We start from the raw sequence: 18,402 nt of genomic DNA on the forward strand, positions 1-18,402 counted from the left end.
CTGCAGGTGCAGTTGCATCACTGACATGTGGGGCAGATTCCTGTTGGGCCCACATGTCAGTGACCCAATGCACATGAAGTTAAGTAACTGAAGTAGCGTACCGTAAGATATGTTGCGTGATTAACGTAACAACTACGTGGGCATATTTGTTGGAGTAAATTACGGGGGAGAGAAGGGGTGGAAATATTGTTGGTCACAACGGATTGGACGATCGCGGGGGGAGGAGAGTCATGGATGCAGATTTTTTCCACACGGGGTGGAGTGGTAGGACTGCCAGAGGGAGAAGGAGAGTCAAGCAGGCGTTCAAATTTCAAGGTGCACTAAATTATTGCATGCGATGATTAAGGCTGGCCATAGTGGTGGTAATGTGGTATCTTACTAGCTGATATCATACACACGGGAATAGCAAACATGCTGATGTGGCAAAGAATTAAAGAAGAGAGGGGGGTTAGAGTAACATAGGTAGATACTGTATCATGTTAAATACTATGCTACTTTGTGTCATGCATGGCACTATAAAGGTAGTCCCGTATCATACACTAGTATCATGCACATGATACTAGTATATGAGACTTTCTACTATGAGTAGCCTAAAGAGAATATTAACTAATCTCTACTCTCTACTCTTATAAAAACAGAGTTTGTGATGATGGTGTGCCTGCCATCCTGCAATATAGGTCGTCCAATCTATATCTAACGGATAGGAAGAAAACTATGACAATTTACCCGCACTCCTCTCCATATTTGGAGATAAGGCCTTCCCTCATTCATCCTTTTCTCCCACAAGATCTTGATGTTCCATGCAACGCACGTGCATCTTGCTAGTGCATGTAAAGATCTTTGTCATTTACTAGTCTTCATGCATGCATGCAATGCGATAATGCATTGGTAAACACAGTTTTTGTCAAGAACGATAGCATTAATTGATTACTTTTGCAGACTACAAAAACTATTCCACCGCCTCTATCTTGGTAAGAGAAGGTGAAATTTTTGAATCGAGCCCTTTAAAATAGAAGGGAGGTAGTAGTACTCTAATAGCTAACCTTGTTGTGATTACTAGATAGGACATGGCACGCACCTGGACGGAGGAACTAGTCTGCATTGTGCATATAAGTTTTGTCTGAAGTCAATGTACCTCTACATTGACCAAACTTATAGAAAAATGTATCAATATTCATAATGTCAAATCAACATTTTGTACTCATTATAAAATGTACTTTCATAAAATATATATTTGGTTTGTAGATATTGATATTTTTAGTATAAATTTGGTCAAAAACTTTGCAAACTTTAACTTGACACAAATCTTACGCGGAGTAAAAAGGACCAGAGGGAGTATCATGCATGTGGAGTAGGCAAAAAAATTGCTCATTTATAGCCGTCCGAAGCCTCAAAGGACGCGACCGCACGAGGGAGGCAAAGGTCGTGGGAGGCGCGATGATTGACGAAATTAAGTGAAGTTCCACCCACGCGCAGGCATGGCGTGCGAACACGCAGAAGCTATATCGTCAGGCCTACAATATGGGTCTAGTAGCCGCATAGTACTCGAGAACTCTTTGGGGGCATGTAGCCGTTTATCCACCGGGCAAGCCAACAACCCCTTGCCGTTCGCACGCCCTACTCGTCCGCATCTTCTACCTTACAATAGTTGGCTCCCAGTTGCCCCGTCCTTTCACATTACACCAGTTCAACTTCTCCTAACCCGCCTCCAAAATCCATGGCCTCCCAAATCTCCATGATTGCCGCTGAGTACCAGGTTAGAGCCATCACCGGCGATGAGTTCATCGTCATCTACACCCGTAGATCTCCGACGGTGGAAGTGCCTTGCTCGCTTCCTACGCATGTTCAAAAGTTCAAAGGATGAGTGGGTCGCTGGGCTAGATGTTGAGTACACCACAGTCCTCGAAAGCGAGAAGATTCTAAAGGAGGCAGAGAAGAAGAAGCCCGTCATGATCCAGGTTTGCGTACATAACATGTACTTGGTATACCACATATGCCATGCCGATGTTGAGTGCCTGGATTTTAAGAACTTCCTCAAGGATGAAAGAGTGAAATTCATTACTCTAGACTTTAGGAATGGCAGGAGTGTCCTGGGTCAGATAGGCCTCGTTGTAGGCCAGCCCTTTGATCTCCGGAAGGCAAGCCTGGTGTCCTCCTCTCAGCTTTCAATGCTGACCCTGGTAGCAGCCATGATTGATCCTTCGTACGCTCAACTGAGAAACCTCACCACGAGTTTCATCATGCATGGGAGTCGAAAACAATAGATGAAGATCACATCCTATATGCAGCAATAGATGTCTACCTTTGTTTAAATATCTACAAGGGTTGGATGAAGAAGCAGAGCCTAGTGTCTGGTTCAAGCAAAGAAGCGTCGGCAAAGAGGAAGAGGAAGAGGGACGAGGACGAAGTCGAGGACGTGGACACAGACTCCGAGTAAGGTGGTAGTGTCGTCGCTCATGCTGGTTCTACTGCAGTGTCAAGCGGACTAATTGCTTAGTTTTATTTCAGGGGTGTGTTGTGCTGAGCCCCCAACAGAACTATGTTTATGTTATTTCTCATTATTTGAACTCTTTAGTACGTATACCAGTACTTGCATGTCTTACTACTGTTCTTCTTGTAGTTGGTACTACTTCTTGTATCTTCATGTTCCTACTGTACTTAGTACAGTATGTACTAGTAGTATAATTTGGGGTCAATCGATTTGTGAAAGAAGTTTGACGGAGTGAAGGAATAAGATGACATAGAAGCTACCCAGTATCTATATTAGGGTGGCAGGGTGCCCATGATCTATCTTGTGAGTGTTGGGTGTGGAATGCAGTTCGCCGGAAAAATGGATCATGCTCGGGGTTAAACAGATGGCGAGAGCATGCCGGTGGGAGGTAGTTCATCGGAGAGCGGGGTGGCGGCGGCATGCGGTCAGGCATGTGGTGGGCTGGTGGCTCGATGCCTGAGAGAGAAGACGAACAGTGCATGAATTTCGGAGGTTGAAGAAGCCCTTCTGGCCATCCATGTTGCATCCAATGGCTCACAAGAGTCGACTGACCCAAATTGCTCCTTCTGATTGCAGGATCCACATGGCATTCAAGGTTTCAATGGTAGATTCCACGTCCGCAGCTGGTGTGCGGGCTTGGGGCAGGCGTGACCGGCTTCCTCCATGACAACCACCATGCGCGCCTCCACCGCGCGGGCGGAGACAACAATGACACACTAGCTCCTCCTCGCCGGCGTGCTGGAGCACGTGCTCGTCCTCCTCTTTGTACATTGCATCCATGGAAGAGCCTCCACCAGCTGCTCACGTGCTTGGCAGTGCGGTGGCATCGCGAGAAGGGACTGCAGACGACGTGAGCGGGTGAGCCTTCGGCTTCATAGCACAGGGATGGTGGGGACACGATGGTGATGGGCGAGAAATGGTTGGCCGGAGCAGGTAGGGGCCGGCATGCGCAACGGCGGCGGCATATTGATGAGTGCGCGTATGGGAGCTTAGTTTAGTTTTATATAGGGTTGGTCAAACTGAAAATAATGTCCTACTAGTACACGTAAACATTAGAGTGAGGCAGCGCTTATATTAGTTACCACAACAACGATACGGAATCTTGTGCAAGCGCGTGCATCGCGGCCGCGCGGTCGATTGAACAGTGCATCACCGTGTTGCGCTCGAAGGACATCCATAGAACCTTTTTGTGTGTGTGAAAACACTCCCGAATATTACTCAACTTTTTTTCCTGGAAAAGTTCTTCACGCTACAATATTTCCATATATTTGAATTTACCTTCAGTTCGTGTTTATTTGGATTTGGACGTTTTAGGTGCGCCCTAGTTTTTTTTAATATCGATTTTGTGTGGGTGACTGAGAGAGAATGTGTGTATGTGTCCATATGTGTGTTGTGGTGGAAGGGCAATGTGGAGATGGTGTGCATGTGATAGAGACCTACAGAGGTGTGAATGTAAAAATGATCATGCATGAGTGAGACATAGAGAGATGCCATACGTTGTGTATACATGAGAGAACGGTCTTCTATTTGTACTTGTGTGTGCGAGAGAGAGAGAGAGAGAGAGAGAGAGAGAGAGAGAGAGAGAGGAGCATCCGTAACACAACAACCATCTCTCTTGATTCGCCCGTCCCTCACACGATCACATGTAACACATGCATCAACGCACACATTTTGACACCCTCACCCGGCCCCTGCCAACCTCAAGGCCCGCACATAGCTCTCTATCTCGCACGCACAATCTCTTCGTGAAAACCCTATTTAGCATGTATCTTTCTGTCACATACACACACATTCTCTCCATAGGTTTGGTTTCTCTCAATATCTGACACACACACACACACACACACTCCCACCTCCCCCAAGCACACAATTCATCCCCATCCAAGGTTATATGGTGACCAGTCTCGCTTGTGCTTCTCTGCACCCCAGCATGCACACCACCTCAATCTTCAAAGGGGGCATCAAGGAGATCGAAGACGACAACCAGACTGCACTAGAGAATTCGGGGCCATTTGGAAGCAGGATGATGTGACGACGGCTGCCTGACTCCTTCCCCCTCTCTCTCCTGCACAAAATTACCAATCCATCTCTCTCCCGCACAAAATCATCAATCCCTCAACCCACGAGCTTCCCCTCTCGTCCATGTTTTTCCAGCTCTCTCATCAAACTTGTTGTCTCTGCTCCTTCCACGTGTACAAAATCCGGATGCACACGCATCTCACGTATATTACATGTCTCCATCTATCTCACAGACCTAACTTCTCCCCCCCTCTCTCTCATTAGGTTTGTTTCCTACTCTCTCGCCCACATACATACAATCTTGCCCACCTATCTGCTTCATATTTGCAAGCTCTCTCTACACGTTTCATTCCCACATTGGGATGTGGTCAAAATGTTGCTTTTATAATGGATCATGTAGAGTTATGGTTGGTTTTGTTGCATCCTACAAAGTAATAACTATGAAATGCATTTAGATTTTCATTTGACTGGGATTATGTGAGTTTGAGCATATTGTGAAGTACTATAGACCTCGTATACATCTTGGAATTCAACATTGATTCTAACTATTGAATTGTATAAAGCATTACATTCGAAGTCAGTAGCCTAATATATTTATTTCACGATTACAACAAATGATTAATTCACTACAAACTAAGAAAACAAATGTGTACTCTCTCAGTTTTTATTTAAGTTCGCGTATTAGCATTGGTCAAAGTCAAGTTTTGTAAACTCTCACAAAGTTTATAACAAAAAATATTAACATATACAATAACAAATAAATACCATTAGATTCATTATTGGATGTACTTTCACATCATACGTATTTTTTTATGGTAAATGTTTATATTTTTCTATAAACTTGGTCAAACTTTAGGAAGTTTGACTTCGGTCAAACCTAATATGCAGAGTTAATAAAAACTGAGGTAGTACTAGTAGTTACTAGTACTAATAACTACTAGTACTTCTCGCTAGTTGCTCAGCCCAATCACCCAACATGCCACACAGGGAGTTCAGTGTCACAAAATTTTGAGGTCGGCGGAAAAATCTCCCACGACCCTGATTCGAGCAGTGCGAAGTTACCATCATGCCCTTTGGAACAGCCCTACGGATGGTAGGGGGCTGTTTTGGTAACTTCCGGTTTACCCTACCCAGCCAACCCGAACACGGTACCCAGAGTAATACACCTGAATACTCCCCAGTTTCCATCCCCACCGCAAAATAGACTTCTCCATTGCATCGCAGCCTTCGTGCTCCTCCCCTTCTACATCGGCGCACTCATCCACCGCAGTGCATCTGCCTCATTGATGATGTCGTACGCCGCACTGGAGCCGGTCCACCATCATCGTCGTAAACAGAGCCTCTTCCCTGTCACCATCTTCCACGGTCTCGGATCTGCTTCCCGAAAGCCGAAGCCAAGCATAGAAGAACCACCATCATGGACAATGAACTTACTCCCGTTGTCGACCATGATGCACAGAGGCTGCCACGACTGTCGTACTCCTCCTCGATTGGTAATGTGTGTATTGAATCTCTTAGCAGTACATGTGCAGTTCCAATTTTGTTCATACCTACCCTTAAAATTTCCAGGTTGCTGTTGTTCCCGTAAAAGTAATTTGTTATAGCCTCCATTGCCCAACAAAATATCACCTTATAATTGCGCGTCGCTCCTGTATCGCGCTGTGCTTGGGTAGGTTCTTCATCTATGACCAGTAGGGTGGAAAATGATGGAAAGTTTTCTAGAACTAGCAAGATGCCCATGCATTGCACGGAACATCAAGATGCATTTGTATGAGTAGTTTATCTTGTGGGAGAAAAGTATGAATGAGGGAAGGCCTTATTTGAAAATGTGGAGAGGGGTGTGGGTATCTTTTTGCAAAATTTTATAGTTTCCTTCCTATTTGTCGGATATAAATCGGACGGCCTAGATTGTGGGATGGCAGGCACACCATCATCACCAACTCTGTTTTTCATAAGAGTAGAAATAAATATAAATATAAGAGTAGAGAATAGAATAAAGATAGCAGGGATGTCTGGAAAGGATCACGCGTGCGTGGGAAAAAGCGGCCGGGCACGTGCTAGTTTTGGCGCGCGGCGTCAGACACGCTTTATAAAATCCAATGCCCTCCCACCACTCTATGCCTGGCCACCGCTCTCTCCCCGCTCTGTGGCTTGCTACAGCTTTCTCCTTGCTATTTCTTGCCTCGGTGCCGCCGTGCCACCATGCCGCCGTGTCGCCGGGAAACTTGGGGATACCGCGGCATCCGCGTGTGCCCCTTTGGCAGCTTCTCCACCGAGATCTGGTTTCGTGGGATGCGCATCGTCCTCGACACTTTCGACACCGCCCATGAGGCCACCAGCGTGTACGACACGACGGCGTGGCACCTTCGGTGGCGTCATAGAACATTGAACTTCCCCAATGTGCCGACACGGGAGTGGGCGCAGGAGCTCGCACCTCCGCCGCGGCTTATCACCGACGAGGATTGTCGCGACAACCGGAGGCAGAAGCACCGTCTCGGGATCGCCGAGATGGATGTGGAAGCCATGGCACTGTGGCGCCAATGCTTCCCGCATGACATCATCAATGAGCACGAGTTCTACGCACAAACGAGGGCAGATAGGGAGAAGAGGAGGGCGGAGCGAGCCGCCCATAGCGAGGACAAGCGCATGCAGAAATCGGCCGCTCAGTTCAACATGAAGCTAGGAGCAACGTCGCCCTGGGACTCTTACGACAATCGGTATCTTGACACCTACATTGAGACGTCGGAGGAGGACATTGTCGGTGTCAAAACCGGCGGATCTCGGGTAGGGGGTCCCGATCTGTGCGTCTTAGGCTGATGGTAACAGGAAGCGAGGGACACAATGTTTACCCAGGTTCGGGCCCTCTCGATGGAGGTAAAACCCTACTTCCTGCTTGATTAATATTGAAGATATGAGTAGTACAAGAGTAGATCTACCACGAGATCATAGAGGCTAAACCCCAAGAGCTAGCCTATGATGGTATGATTGTAATTGTGATCGGCCTTCGAAGGACCGTCCTCTCCAGTTTATATAGACACCGGAGAGCTAGGGTTTACATGGAGTCGGTTACAAGGAAGGAAACATAATATCCAGATCGCCAAGCTTGTCTTCCACGCAAAGGAGAGTCCCACCCGGACACGAGCCGAAGTCTTGAGTCTTGTATCTTGACGCTTCTATAATCGGGATGATGTGTACAGTCCGGCTGTATGGATACCCCCTTATCCAGGACTCCCTCAGTAGCCCCTGAACCAGGCTTCAATGACGATGATTCGGGCGCACAGTCTTGTCTTCGGCATTGCAAGGCGGGTTCCTGCTCCGAATACTCCAAGGTTATTATCGAACACGTAGGCCGTGTCCGGATCTGCAAAATGATCTTCACATACCACCGTAGAGAGAATGATACTTCAGCTGACAACTTTTAGACGACGTGACATGACATTAGAGCTAGGTCATTATTCGAACCGTTTTTCCACAAACAGCCACAACATGCATTGCGAGGCGGTTTCCTTGACACGTCTTGTCAAAGCAGAGATCATGTCCCCTTATCACGGGATTTTCATCAATACGGGTATGGGTAATCCCCCCGTGCCATCAATCATGGCGCTTGGGAAGTAAGCGATTCTCAACAGGCTAGTGGGGAGGCGCACCGCTTTCGTCGCCTCTATAAAGGGATAAGAGTTCCCCATTCTTACCCACGCCTTCTTCCTCCCTCGCATACTCTTACCCCCTCGAGCTCTAGCGCCCTAGTCCAGGTTTTCTCCGCACAGTTAGTCATGTCCGGAGCAGGAGGCAAGTGGGTGGCTTCCACCGTGACGGAGAAGAAGATGGTGAATCTCCAGGCGACCGGATACTTGGCCGCAGATATAGCGCACCGGCTACCAGACGAGCGGCAGGTCATTCCAACTCCAGGACCCCACGAGAGGGTCGTGTTCCTTGCCCACTTCGTCCGTGGACTAGGGTTTCCACTCCACCCCTTCGTCCGCGAGCTCATGTTCTACTACGGGCTAGACTTCCATGATCTAGCTCCGAACTTCATCCTCAACATCTCGGCATTCAACGTCGTATGCGAGGCTTTCCTCCGCATCAAGCCTCATTTCGGCTTGTGGCTGCAAATCTTCTGTGTTAAGCCGAAGATCGTGAACGGCTAACAAGCAGAGTGCGGAGGAGCCATGGTGGGCAAAATGCCTAATGTCACCTGGCCTGACGGCTCCTTTGCGGAAACCGTGAAGGGGTGGCAATCGGGGTGGTTCTACATCACCGAGCCATGCGACGCCAACTGGGCGGCGACCCCCGAGTTCCGATCTAGAATCCCTATGCGGCTCACCTCCTGGGAACAGAAGGGCCTGTTATGGGGCGAATCTACAGAGCTGACCGGACTCATCAACTGCATCAAGGGCATGAAGGACAAGAACATCAAGCTTGTCAACATGATCCAAGTCATGCTCATTCGCCGGATTCTGCCGTGCCAAAGGCGGGCATTCAATCTGTGGGAGTTCGTCCCGGCCGAACACCGGACGCTCCAGAGGCTCTACGGCATGAAGCACAAGAACGCATGGAAGGCGCTGTTCAAGGCCACCGAAGTACCTCCTCTCATAACTGAGGACCGTGGGCTCCACGCCACACGACACCCTACCCAGGTGAGTTCTCAGGCCGCCACTGGGTCTGGTTCTTCCCAATGTATTCATGGAGAATTCCTAAGTGATTGTGTATATTTGTTTAGGAGTATGTGGAGACAGCGGAGCGGATTGATAGTCCGGCTCTGTTGCCAGAAAGCCCAGCCAATGATCTTCTGACGAAGATGCTGGTCCCGGCGCCCTATAAGGGGCCGAAGAAGAAGGCCGATAAGAAGGCCTCGAGGACCCAAAAGGGTCTCCGAAGTAAGGTTGCGCAAGCCTCGTTCGAAGACGACGAGGCGCACTCCTCCCCCTAAGGGGAAGAAGAAGAAGAAGAAGAGGCCGCCCCATCCAGAAAGGATGGGGGGCCTAAGACGGCGGACCAGGGGGTCAGGAGGGGCCCCCGGTGTAAGGCCGTCATACCCTTGTCGTCCGTTAACGACGAGGCTGATTCCTCCCGCGGAGGCGGGGAGGAACAGGGAGAAACTCCACCTCCCCGCACTGGGGGAGGGAAGAAGAGGAAGGTCGCCCCGGTGGGAGAGACTCGGACATCCAAGAAGGGAAAGGTGTCCCTTCCGGACTACTTTGCCACCGCCGCTGATAGCGAGGATGGGTGGCTGCCCAGGAAGAAGCCCCTAGTCCGATCGTAAGTATCTGCACTTAATCGTAATTTCACTTCATAGTTTTGTTTATGATGCCGAACTTGTATGCAGTCCGGCCAGGGCCATCCTGAAGTGTCATCTTCGGACGGGTCCTTGAGTGAGTCAGCAATGAACTCACTCGCAACGACCACGTCTCCTCGGCCTGCAGACGACACGGAGGTGTTGTCCCGAAGGCTCCCGGTGATGGCGGAGGTGGCCCTCGGGGCGCCCTAAGACGGCGTCCCAGACGTCGTACTCGCGGGGTTCAAGGTCCCCGCGGATCGTGTTGATGAGAGCCACAGCAAGCCGGGATCTCAGCCGAACACTGTTCGGGAGCCTTCAGTGGTTCCGGACTTAGGCGGGCAGCCCCTCATTATGGTGGGAGGGCCGTCTGTATCAAGGACTTCCGTTGCTCCCCAGGCACCGGATTGTCTGCTGGAAGCCCTTCGTGGCGCTTCCCTAGATGGAGAGCACCGTACTCTCATGAGTGCGGTGATTCAGAAGGTTTCGTGCACCAAGAGCAGACTAACCGAAGCCTGCACCAGCCTCCTAACAGGCTTTGAGGTAAGTAGTAAAAAAATGTGAAGTTACCACCCGATAGGTAGTAGCCCCTGATACTCTATTTGGTGTTCGGAAAGAAAACCCAAATGGTGGGTCAATTATAATCTGCAGGAGTCTAACAATAAGTTTGAATGTAAATAAACAGGCTGTGCTGTTGGCCGCTGCTGCTCGCACGGTCGAAATCTCCGGCCTAACGCAGGACTTAGAGCGAGCACAGGGAGAGCTCGGCCTCGCGAGGAGGCAGCTCGAGGAGAGCAAAGGTGAATGATTCCCCTCTCTGATATAATGAATAGTAAATAAAATTTGATTATGCTAACGACGAAACGTCGTGATATGGCAACGGAGGCAACCAACAAAGTGGCGTCTCTCAAGAAGGCACTGTCCGAGGCCGAACACAAAGCGGCCTTGGAACTCAAGGTGCGCAAAAAGCAAGAGGCCCGAGTGGGCGAGGTACAAGAAGAGCTCCAGGAGCTCGGCAAGAAGCTCGAGTCTGCAGAGCATGAGCTGAAAGCAAAAGAGGCCGAGCTTGCAAAGGCCCTTACAAATATAAAATATGCCAAGGCCGAAGCCGAGAGGGCACAACAAGAGATCCAGGAGGCCAGACATATAGCGATGGGTAACAATTTTTTTATGCAAAGCAAACATGTGGAGGAGGCGTTTCTTTTACTTACCCGAGTCCGGAGCTCTCCAGGGGCATTTGCAGATCTGCCACGCAGCATATCAGACGCCACGGAGTTCTACCGTGCCCAGGAGGGGAGCTCAACGGAGAAGCTGTTCTGGTCCTAGTATGCTGGGGCCGAACATTCAACGCCTCTGAGTGACCAACTGAAGCAGTTGGTCGAACTCCACAAGGCAGCTGAAGTGGCCATGAAGGATCTCATAGTCCGGATATGGCCTGGTGAGCTTCTGCCCACCAGCTACTTCGGCCTGATCAAGCGGATGGTGGATGCCTGTCCGCGACTAGAAGTTATCAAGCGACCCGTTTGCATTGAGGGTGCCCGTCGGGCCCTTGCCCGTGCAAAGGTGCATTGGGGCAAGATGGATGCGGAGAAGCTGGTGAAGGACGGGCCGCCGGAGGGCAAGCCGCATCGTGTCCCCGAGAAGTATTATGATGGCGTGATGAAGGGTGCTTGCCTCGCGGCCGATGAATGTACTAAAGACATAATTTTTGAATGAATTCACCTCTGTCATGTGTGCAATTTAAGGACGAAGTTACTTGCGCTATGTAGCGCTTTTGTTATTTAAAATATTACCTTCTGTGCGGCTGTTTATCAAATTCTGAAAGTAGGCCAGTCGTCGGCTCCCGCCCCCATGTAACTAGTACTGGGGTGTTCGTGGAAAACCCAGACACTCTTTATCCAAATGTTTGGTCCCTTAAGGAGGTGTCCAACGTAGCGAACATGGCAATCGGACTATATGGCTTTATAACCTTCACTTAGCCATAGAAGTCTAGAATTTTAAATTTCAGTGAAGCCCCTAGAATCCGGAAGGCCGAACTGGGGCGCTATACACGCCTATATCGGACAAAGCCGAATTATCGCCTAAAGCGGAAAAATCTTTAAGGATTTTAAGACCTCTCGAACAGTGACCAGCTCTCGCCACATCATGCCAGACAGTTTTGTGCTTTCTCTACTGAGGTGCTCGTCCGGAAAAACCAGGGCACAATCGCAGTAGTTCTCCCTGCGCTACCTTAGCCGAATTAACAGAAGGTAAGGCACCAAAACAAGGGAGCCGGGCTATCCCAACTGTAACCCAAGACATGATTCGGAGCTGATGCATATATTGCTATAAGTTTGGGGTGCCGCACTATTGAAAGTGTTTGGACTTGACTTGCCGTATTGTGGGGCGCCATAAGAAGCCCCTGGCAAACTAAGCGTACCAAAGTGTACGGATGTGAAATCAAATAGACATTTATAAAAAATGCTCAAATAAAAATAAGTAAGCTGACGCTATATATGGTCTCCCATTGATAAATAGTACGTTTAAGCGTATGTTTACAATGAATGCTTTAAGCGGAGATAAATAGGATTATTTGACATATCCTATCCAGGGGCAGTCTACGTATAGATAGATAAAGCAGGAACAACGATCGTAAAATAGATTTGACCTGGGTGTTTCGTGCTGTGCCTGAAGCCTGTTGCCTCCTGGGTTTCCTCTCCTATGTAAGTCCGACAATCCGGCTCTTCTGGAGAAGCTGCACTAAAGCAATGTCCTTAAGGGTAAAAGGAAAGGTTATGAAGCAATACTGTACTGTTGACTGAGCCACTGCTACACCTCCGCTTGTGCCCATGGTATTTTGAGTGCGTAATTGTGTACGCGTGGCACGAATGCTTCTTGGGTGGGACTTGAGAGGAGGCCGGACTGCTAGTCATGCTCTTGACGTGCTTGCTGATCCCGTTGCAGGGTGTTCCGCCCTCGCTTGACGGAGCTTGAGGTTGTCATCGCCGGATTGGTGGTTTGCCGGAGGAGGCCGCATTGTACTTCGGCTGCAAGGGCCGCAGTGTGCTCTTCTGTATGGAGAGAGCGGTCCATATTTTCATTGACTGTTATGACCCCGCGTGGGCCTGGCATCTTTAGCTTGAGGTATGCATAGTGTGGTACCGCATTGAATTTGGCGAATGCGGTTCGTCCGAGCAGTGCGTGGTAACCACTGGGGAAAGGGACGATATCGAAGATTAGCTCTTCCCTTCAGAAGTTATCCGGAGATCCGAAGACCACTTCCAATGTTATAGAGCCCGTACAACGGGCCTCTACTCCAGGAATGACACCCTTAAAGGTGGTTTTGGTGGGCTTAATCCTTGAAGGATCGATGCCCATTTTGCGCACTGTGTCCTGATAGAGCAGGTTCAGGCTACTGCCTCCGTCCATAAGGACTCTTGTGAGGTGAAATCCGTCTATAATTGGGTCTAAAACCAATGCGGCTGAGCCACCGAGATGGATGCTAGTAGGATGATCCCTACGATCAAAGGTGATCAGACAAGCTGACCATGGGTTGAATTTGGGGACGACTGGCTCCATCGCGTATATGTCCCGTACTGCTTCTTCGCCTGCTTCCCACTCAAGCCAGACATAGTTCGGCTCAGAGCCTCCTAACAGAGAGAGAGACTTTAATGAGTTCAGCATGTCGCCAAAAGGCAAGTGCTGAAAGATGTCTGCATCGGTGAACTCCATCGCCGGAGCCCAACCTGGCTCGACTGGCTCGAGAGTGTGCGGACCAGGGCCAACAGCCGGATATGAGTCCGGGGCCCATGGTTACAGGCCTCCACAGAGGTGAGACCTGTGTTTGGCTCCACCACCGATGAGTGTGTGGCCTGTGGGGCGGGGTCCAGCCCTCCGTCCATAGGCAACGCAACCTTCCTTGGATTTAGATCCGGGGCTGCTTCGGGGATGATGTCCCGAGCATTGTCCAACAGCAGGTCTAGGCCGTGCTCGTCGTGACTGTCCGGCGTTCCTGGCACAAGCTCGAATCCGTCGAAGATCAAGTCTCCGTGGATATCTGCCGTGTAGTTCAAGTTTCCAAACTTGATCTGGTGACCAGGGGCGAAGCTATCGATCTGCTCCAACTGGCCAAGCGAATTGGCCCGCAGTGCGAAGTCGCCGAACACAAAGATCTGTCCGTGGAGAAAGGTCTCACCCTGGATTGTGTTCTTGACGATTGAAGATGCCATCAAGCCTCAAAGCGACGACACAGAGGAACTCTCAATGAAAGCACCAATTGCGGTGTCAAAACCGGCGGATCTCGGGTAGGGGGTCCCGATCTGTGCGTCTTAGGCTGATGGTAATAGGAAGCGAGGGACACAATGTTTACCCAGGTTCGGGCCCTCTCGATGGAGGTAAAACCCTACTTCCCGCTTGATTAATATTGAAGATATGAGTAGTACAAGAGTAGATCTACCACGAGATCGTAGAGGCTAAACCCTAAGGGCTAGCCTATGATGTTATGATTGTAATTGTGATCGGCCTTCTAAGGACCGTCCTCTCCGGTTTATATAGACACCAAAGAGCTAGGGTTTACATGGAGTCGGTTACAAGGAAGGAAACATAATATCCGGATCGCCAAGCTTGTCTTCCACGCAAATGAGAGTCCCACCCGGACACGAGCCGACATTTTGAGTCTTGTATCTTGACGCTTCTATAATCCGGACCATGTGTACAGTCTGGCTATCTTGATACCCCCTTATCCAGGACTCCCTCAGGCATCACCGAGGAGGAGTCAGACGAGGAGTAGTAGTTGAACTATCTATTTTTTATCTATCTATGCTATATCTATGCTGAGAACTATCTATGTCTCTACTCTCTATCTCTACTTCTCTATCTCTACTCTCTACTCTAATAAAAAACAGAGTTGGTGATGATGGTGTGTCTTCCATCCTGCAATATAGGTTGTCCGATTTATATCTGATGGATAGAAAGGAAACTATGGCAATTTTGCAAAAAGATACCCACACCCCTCTCCACATTTGCAAATAACGCCTTCCCTCGTTCATCCTTTTCTCTCACAAGATAAACTACTCATACCAATGCTTCTTGATGTTACATGTAACGCACGGGCATCTCACTTGTATCTATCTATGTCAGTATCGACTCGGAGTCAAATGTGTATCGAGTCAGAATAGAAAGGCTAAAAAATATAGCGCTTCTGCTAGAGCGGTGCGTGCGCGCAATATTTTGCAGCGGCCACTGGAGTCGGCACTCCAGGCCCGTAAAAAATGGCTATTCCGGTGTTGTAAACGATTTTTTAACGCGTTGTGCGTTGCGCTTCTGTTGGAGATGCTCTAACATAGCAGATGAGTGCTTTAATGTTGCCCACAAGATGCGTGAGTATTATTATATTTTTCTTGCCATGTTGAGATTTTAAAACCATGAGTGCGAACATGCAGAGGAGCAATGAAGACCAAACACGGGATATTGGGGACATCTTCAAGGAGCATGGTAAGTTAAAGAGGAGCTGCACCGAACCTATAAAACGAGCTTTAGTAAGTAACACCCTTTCAATTACATTCGTTTAGCCTCGTGTTCTTCGATGTGTATATGTTTTAGTTTTTGTTTCTCTTAGTGTCATGTTCTTCGATGTGTAATAAGAAGAGTCTTAATCATCCTAATGCTTTCGTTTTTAGCTTGATGTAGGAAGTGGGTGTTCTCACCTTGGAGTCTGTTTTAATATTTTCCTTTTGAATTCACTTCTCCGAGTCCTGTTTATTTGTCTTCTACTAAATGGATCTGGGTTGCTCTGTGTATTGATCTAAAAAAGAAGTAACTTCATGTTAGGATGCAGTTCCTGCGAGGAGGGAAGTATGTTCAACCTCGATATCATGTTTCCAAAATGAGGCTAGATTACACACAAGGTACCCGTTCCCTAATGATGTTGGATTAGACACAAGGTGCAAATTCCCAGATGATGCTGGATTACACACAAGCCAGGTGGAGTCGTCAATGGTTCTTGTCCTCGTGGCTCTAGTAAAGGCTGAAAGAAAGCATGCAACGGCCCTTGAGAATGTAGTTGAGTTCCGGAAGAAGCTAAAAGAGCAATCAGATGCTCTCTGCCAAAGAAGACATGGAAGAAGCCAGAAAGAAGCTAGCAGAGGCATTGCAGGCTAGGCGTCTCCTGCTATCTAAAACTGTTGACAATACAAATTTTCCTTCATAATACCTAGGTTCAAATGTTTATCCAGTCAGCATGCCTATTGTGATGTCCGTGCATCTACTGATGTGGCACAAAATAATTTTTTTGGGTCATGTAATAACAGCAATTACTTTCCAAACAATAACAGACGAAGCATTGGACATGGTATAGTTCACGCGCAAGCCCAACATTCCAAGTTCAACTTCCACATCAAGCTCATGTTCACAGATTTCTGCACATTCATAGATAATGTCCACAACCATGATTCACTTCAAAGCCAAAAAAAATGTGAGGAGAGTTATAAATAAAGAAAAACCTCTAGTTCCTACTACCAGTGCGAGCACAACAAGTCAAGACCATGCGTAATTAATTATATTTTGGTCATTTTTTGACTAATCATGAATAACTTCTAGAAGCAGGTACAATTTCTAATGCCGGCCATGGCTGGGGTCCTTGATGTTTTGAACCAAACAGGGCAACATATCGGGTGTGTATGCCGGCGACGCAGTGGTCGTAGCATTCATGGGTTCATAGCGGCGGCGGCTCCTGTCGTCTACTATTCCTCGGTGTCGGCGGTGGCCGCAAACGTGTTGGCCATGTCCGCCAGCATCCCGTGGTTCCACCAACATTTGCGTCGGATGGTGCAGCCAACCACGATGCACTGGACGCCGTGGTCCCCCGTGTGCCGGTGTAATGACCAAACCTCGAAGGATTTGAGTCTCTGTGCTTATCGTGCTAGTCCCTGAATCGAACTGGCTAGCACACATAGTATAATATATACACCTAATATAAACTATAGGAACAACAATTCCTCATCTAATGTAATTTTTGAAAACACAATTTTATGCAATAGGCTACTCAAACAACAATAAATCACTCAAATAAAATATTTTGGAGACTAACAAAAAATACCAGAACATACCAGATGAACTGGAAATAATATTCTGGACATTATGAACATTTTTAAAATAGGGTAGAAGTCATGTTATCTCCACTCCAATAAATTGCCTTTAGTTGCATAATGAAAATAATATTTCAGAAAAGCAAATAATGCAATAAAAATATCAGATGCATATGAATTATCTAATAACATCCTAATTTAGGAAAATAGGGATGTTACAGCCGGTGTGCAGCAACTGGCCACACTCCTCTGCGAGCATGCTTGGAGCGTCGAGTTCATGCAACAGGGGCTGGCTTGGTGTGGCGGCTTGCTCCTCCGCTTGCCCGCCAGCGGCGTCACCCATGGTACTGACGGCCTGGGGCGGGGAGGGAAGTGGGGCAGCCAGCTGACTAGCTTGTCGGGGCACCCAGCCGGCTTTTATGTCGTAGAACTTGTCTTCCTGCTCACTGGACGCAATGGAGAGTGTGGAGAAAATGGTGCAAGGAGGATATGGGGAGCAGTGGTGTGGTGCAGTTCTTGCCAGGCGTCTGGCCTCATTTAAATAGCGAGTGAACGAGAGGAGGCACCCGACGTTGTGTTAAAATGCCGTCCGGCTCATAGAAGGACGTGTTGTCGGCACACGCGCGGATTCAATGGAGGCAGGTGGGGAAGTCTGAAGCCGGTTGCATGCGGCGAGGAGGCGTGTTCAGCCTGGCCTGAGCGAGTGGGGCCCTCTTGGCTGGCACGCTGATTCAATGCCTGCGCTATGAGAGGTCACGTCCTTGTCAGAGCAATCACTCCCCCAGTCCTTTTTTGTTTGGGTATAACAAAATCTCGTTTTCCAATCACATTTTACAAGTCAAATTCATGGACAAACTTTGACCCGAAATACAATGGGGCTAGTAAACCAGGACGGAGGTAGTAGTTATGAATTCCATTTTTTCTCCATACCAATCGTTCTAAAAACTACATAGTACTTGTGATGCGCCATTGAAAATCGGAACTCTTACCCCGTTAAAAAATAATATTTTAAATGTGGCTATTCGATCAGTGGCGACTGGCAAGCCACCGTCTCCAGGTCATTCACCTGTGGTCCCGACCATCAACTCCTATGGATCAAATTATCACGCGAGCTCACTATTCCTACAAAGGTGCGCTCCACCACGTACCTGGTACCCGCGCATGCAGCAGTCGTGCACCTAGGGTTTTAGGCTTTATTTGTTTATGGTGCCTTTACGTAACTCTCATGTGTGCGAGATAGCGAGAGACCGACTACATGCGTGCGCATCTTCTCTTCGTATATGTACTCCACCGTTTGTCTGGAGTCCAAAAAATTATACAGCAGTAATAACCAGCAATGTGCCAATGCGTTGCCACATGATCAAAGTAGATTAATACATATTCACCGATTTGATAGTAAAAGGAGTCTAGTTTTGAAATACGTATATCACTAAAAATATGTTATGTTTCACTCAAAATATATTCCTTTGGCGGTTTTGATGAGATAAGGGAGGAATGTGGTTGGTTTCAAGATTCAAGAAGCATATCTCTAATTCCTACTCTTATAAGAAACA

General features: G+C 48.2%; 1 protein-coding gene across 1 annotated transcript; it reads left to right on the forward strand.

The window, feature by feature from the left end:
* Positions 1-6,712: 6,712 nt before the first annotated feature.
* On the forward strand, positions 6,713-17,390 carry LOC119279312. The gene is made up of 2 exons (XM_037560596.1): positions 6,713-7,267; positions 17,052-17,390. Exons 1-2 carry the CDS (start codon positions 6,713-6,715, stop codon positions 17,388-17,390), a joined length of 894 nt encoding a protein of 297 aa, XP_037416493.1.
* The last annotated feature ends 1,012 nt before the right edge of the window (positions 17,391-18,402 follow it).

The sequence above is a fragment of the Triticum dicoccoides genome, chromosome 3B (genome assembly GCF_002162155.2).
Source record: "Triticum dicoccoides isolate Atlit2015 ecotype Zavitan chromosome 3B, WEW_v2.0, whole genome shotgun sequence".
NCBI lineage: Eukaryota > Viridiplantae > Streptophyta > Magnoliopsida > Poales > Poaceae > Triticum > Triticum dicoccoides.

Coding starts and splice junctions, on each gene's coding strand:
- LOC119279312 (XM_037560596.1), top strand. CDS start 6,713: ATGCCGCCGTGTCGCCGGGAAACTTGGGGATACCGCGGCATCCGCGTG. Junction 7,268..17,051: donor AGACGTCGGAGGAGGACATT/GTCGGTGTCAAA, acceptor ATCCTAATTTAG/GAAAATAGGGATGTTACAGC.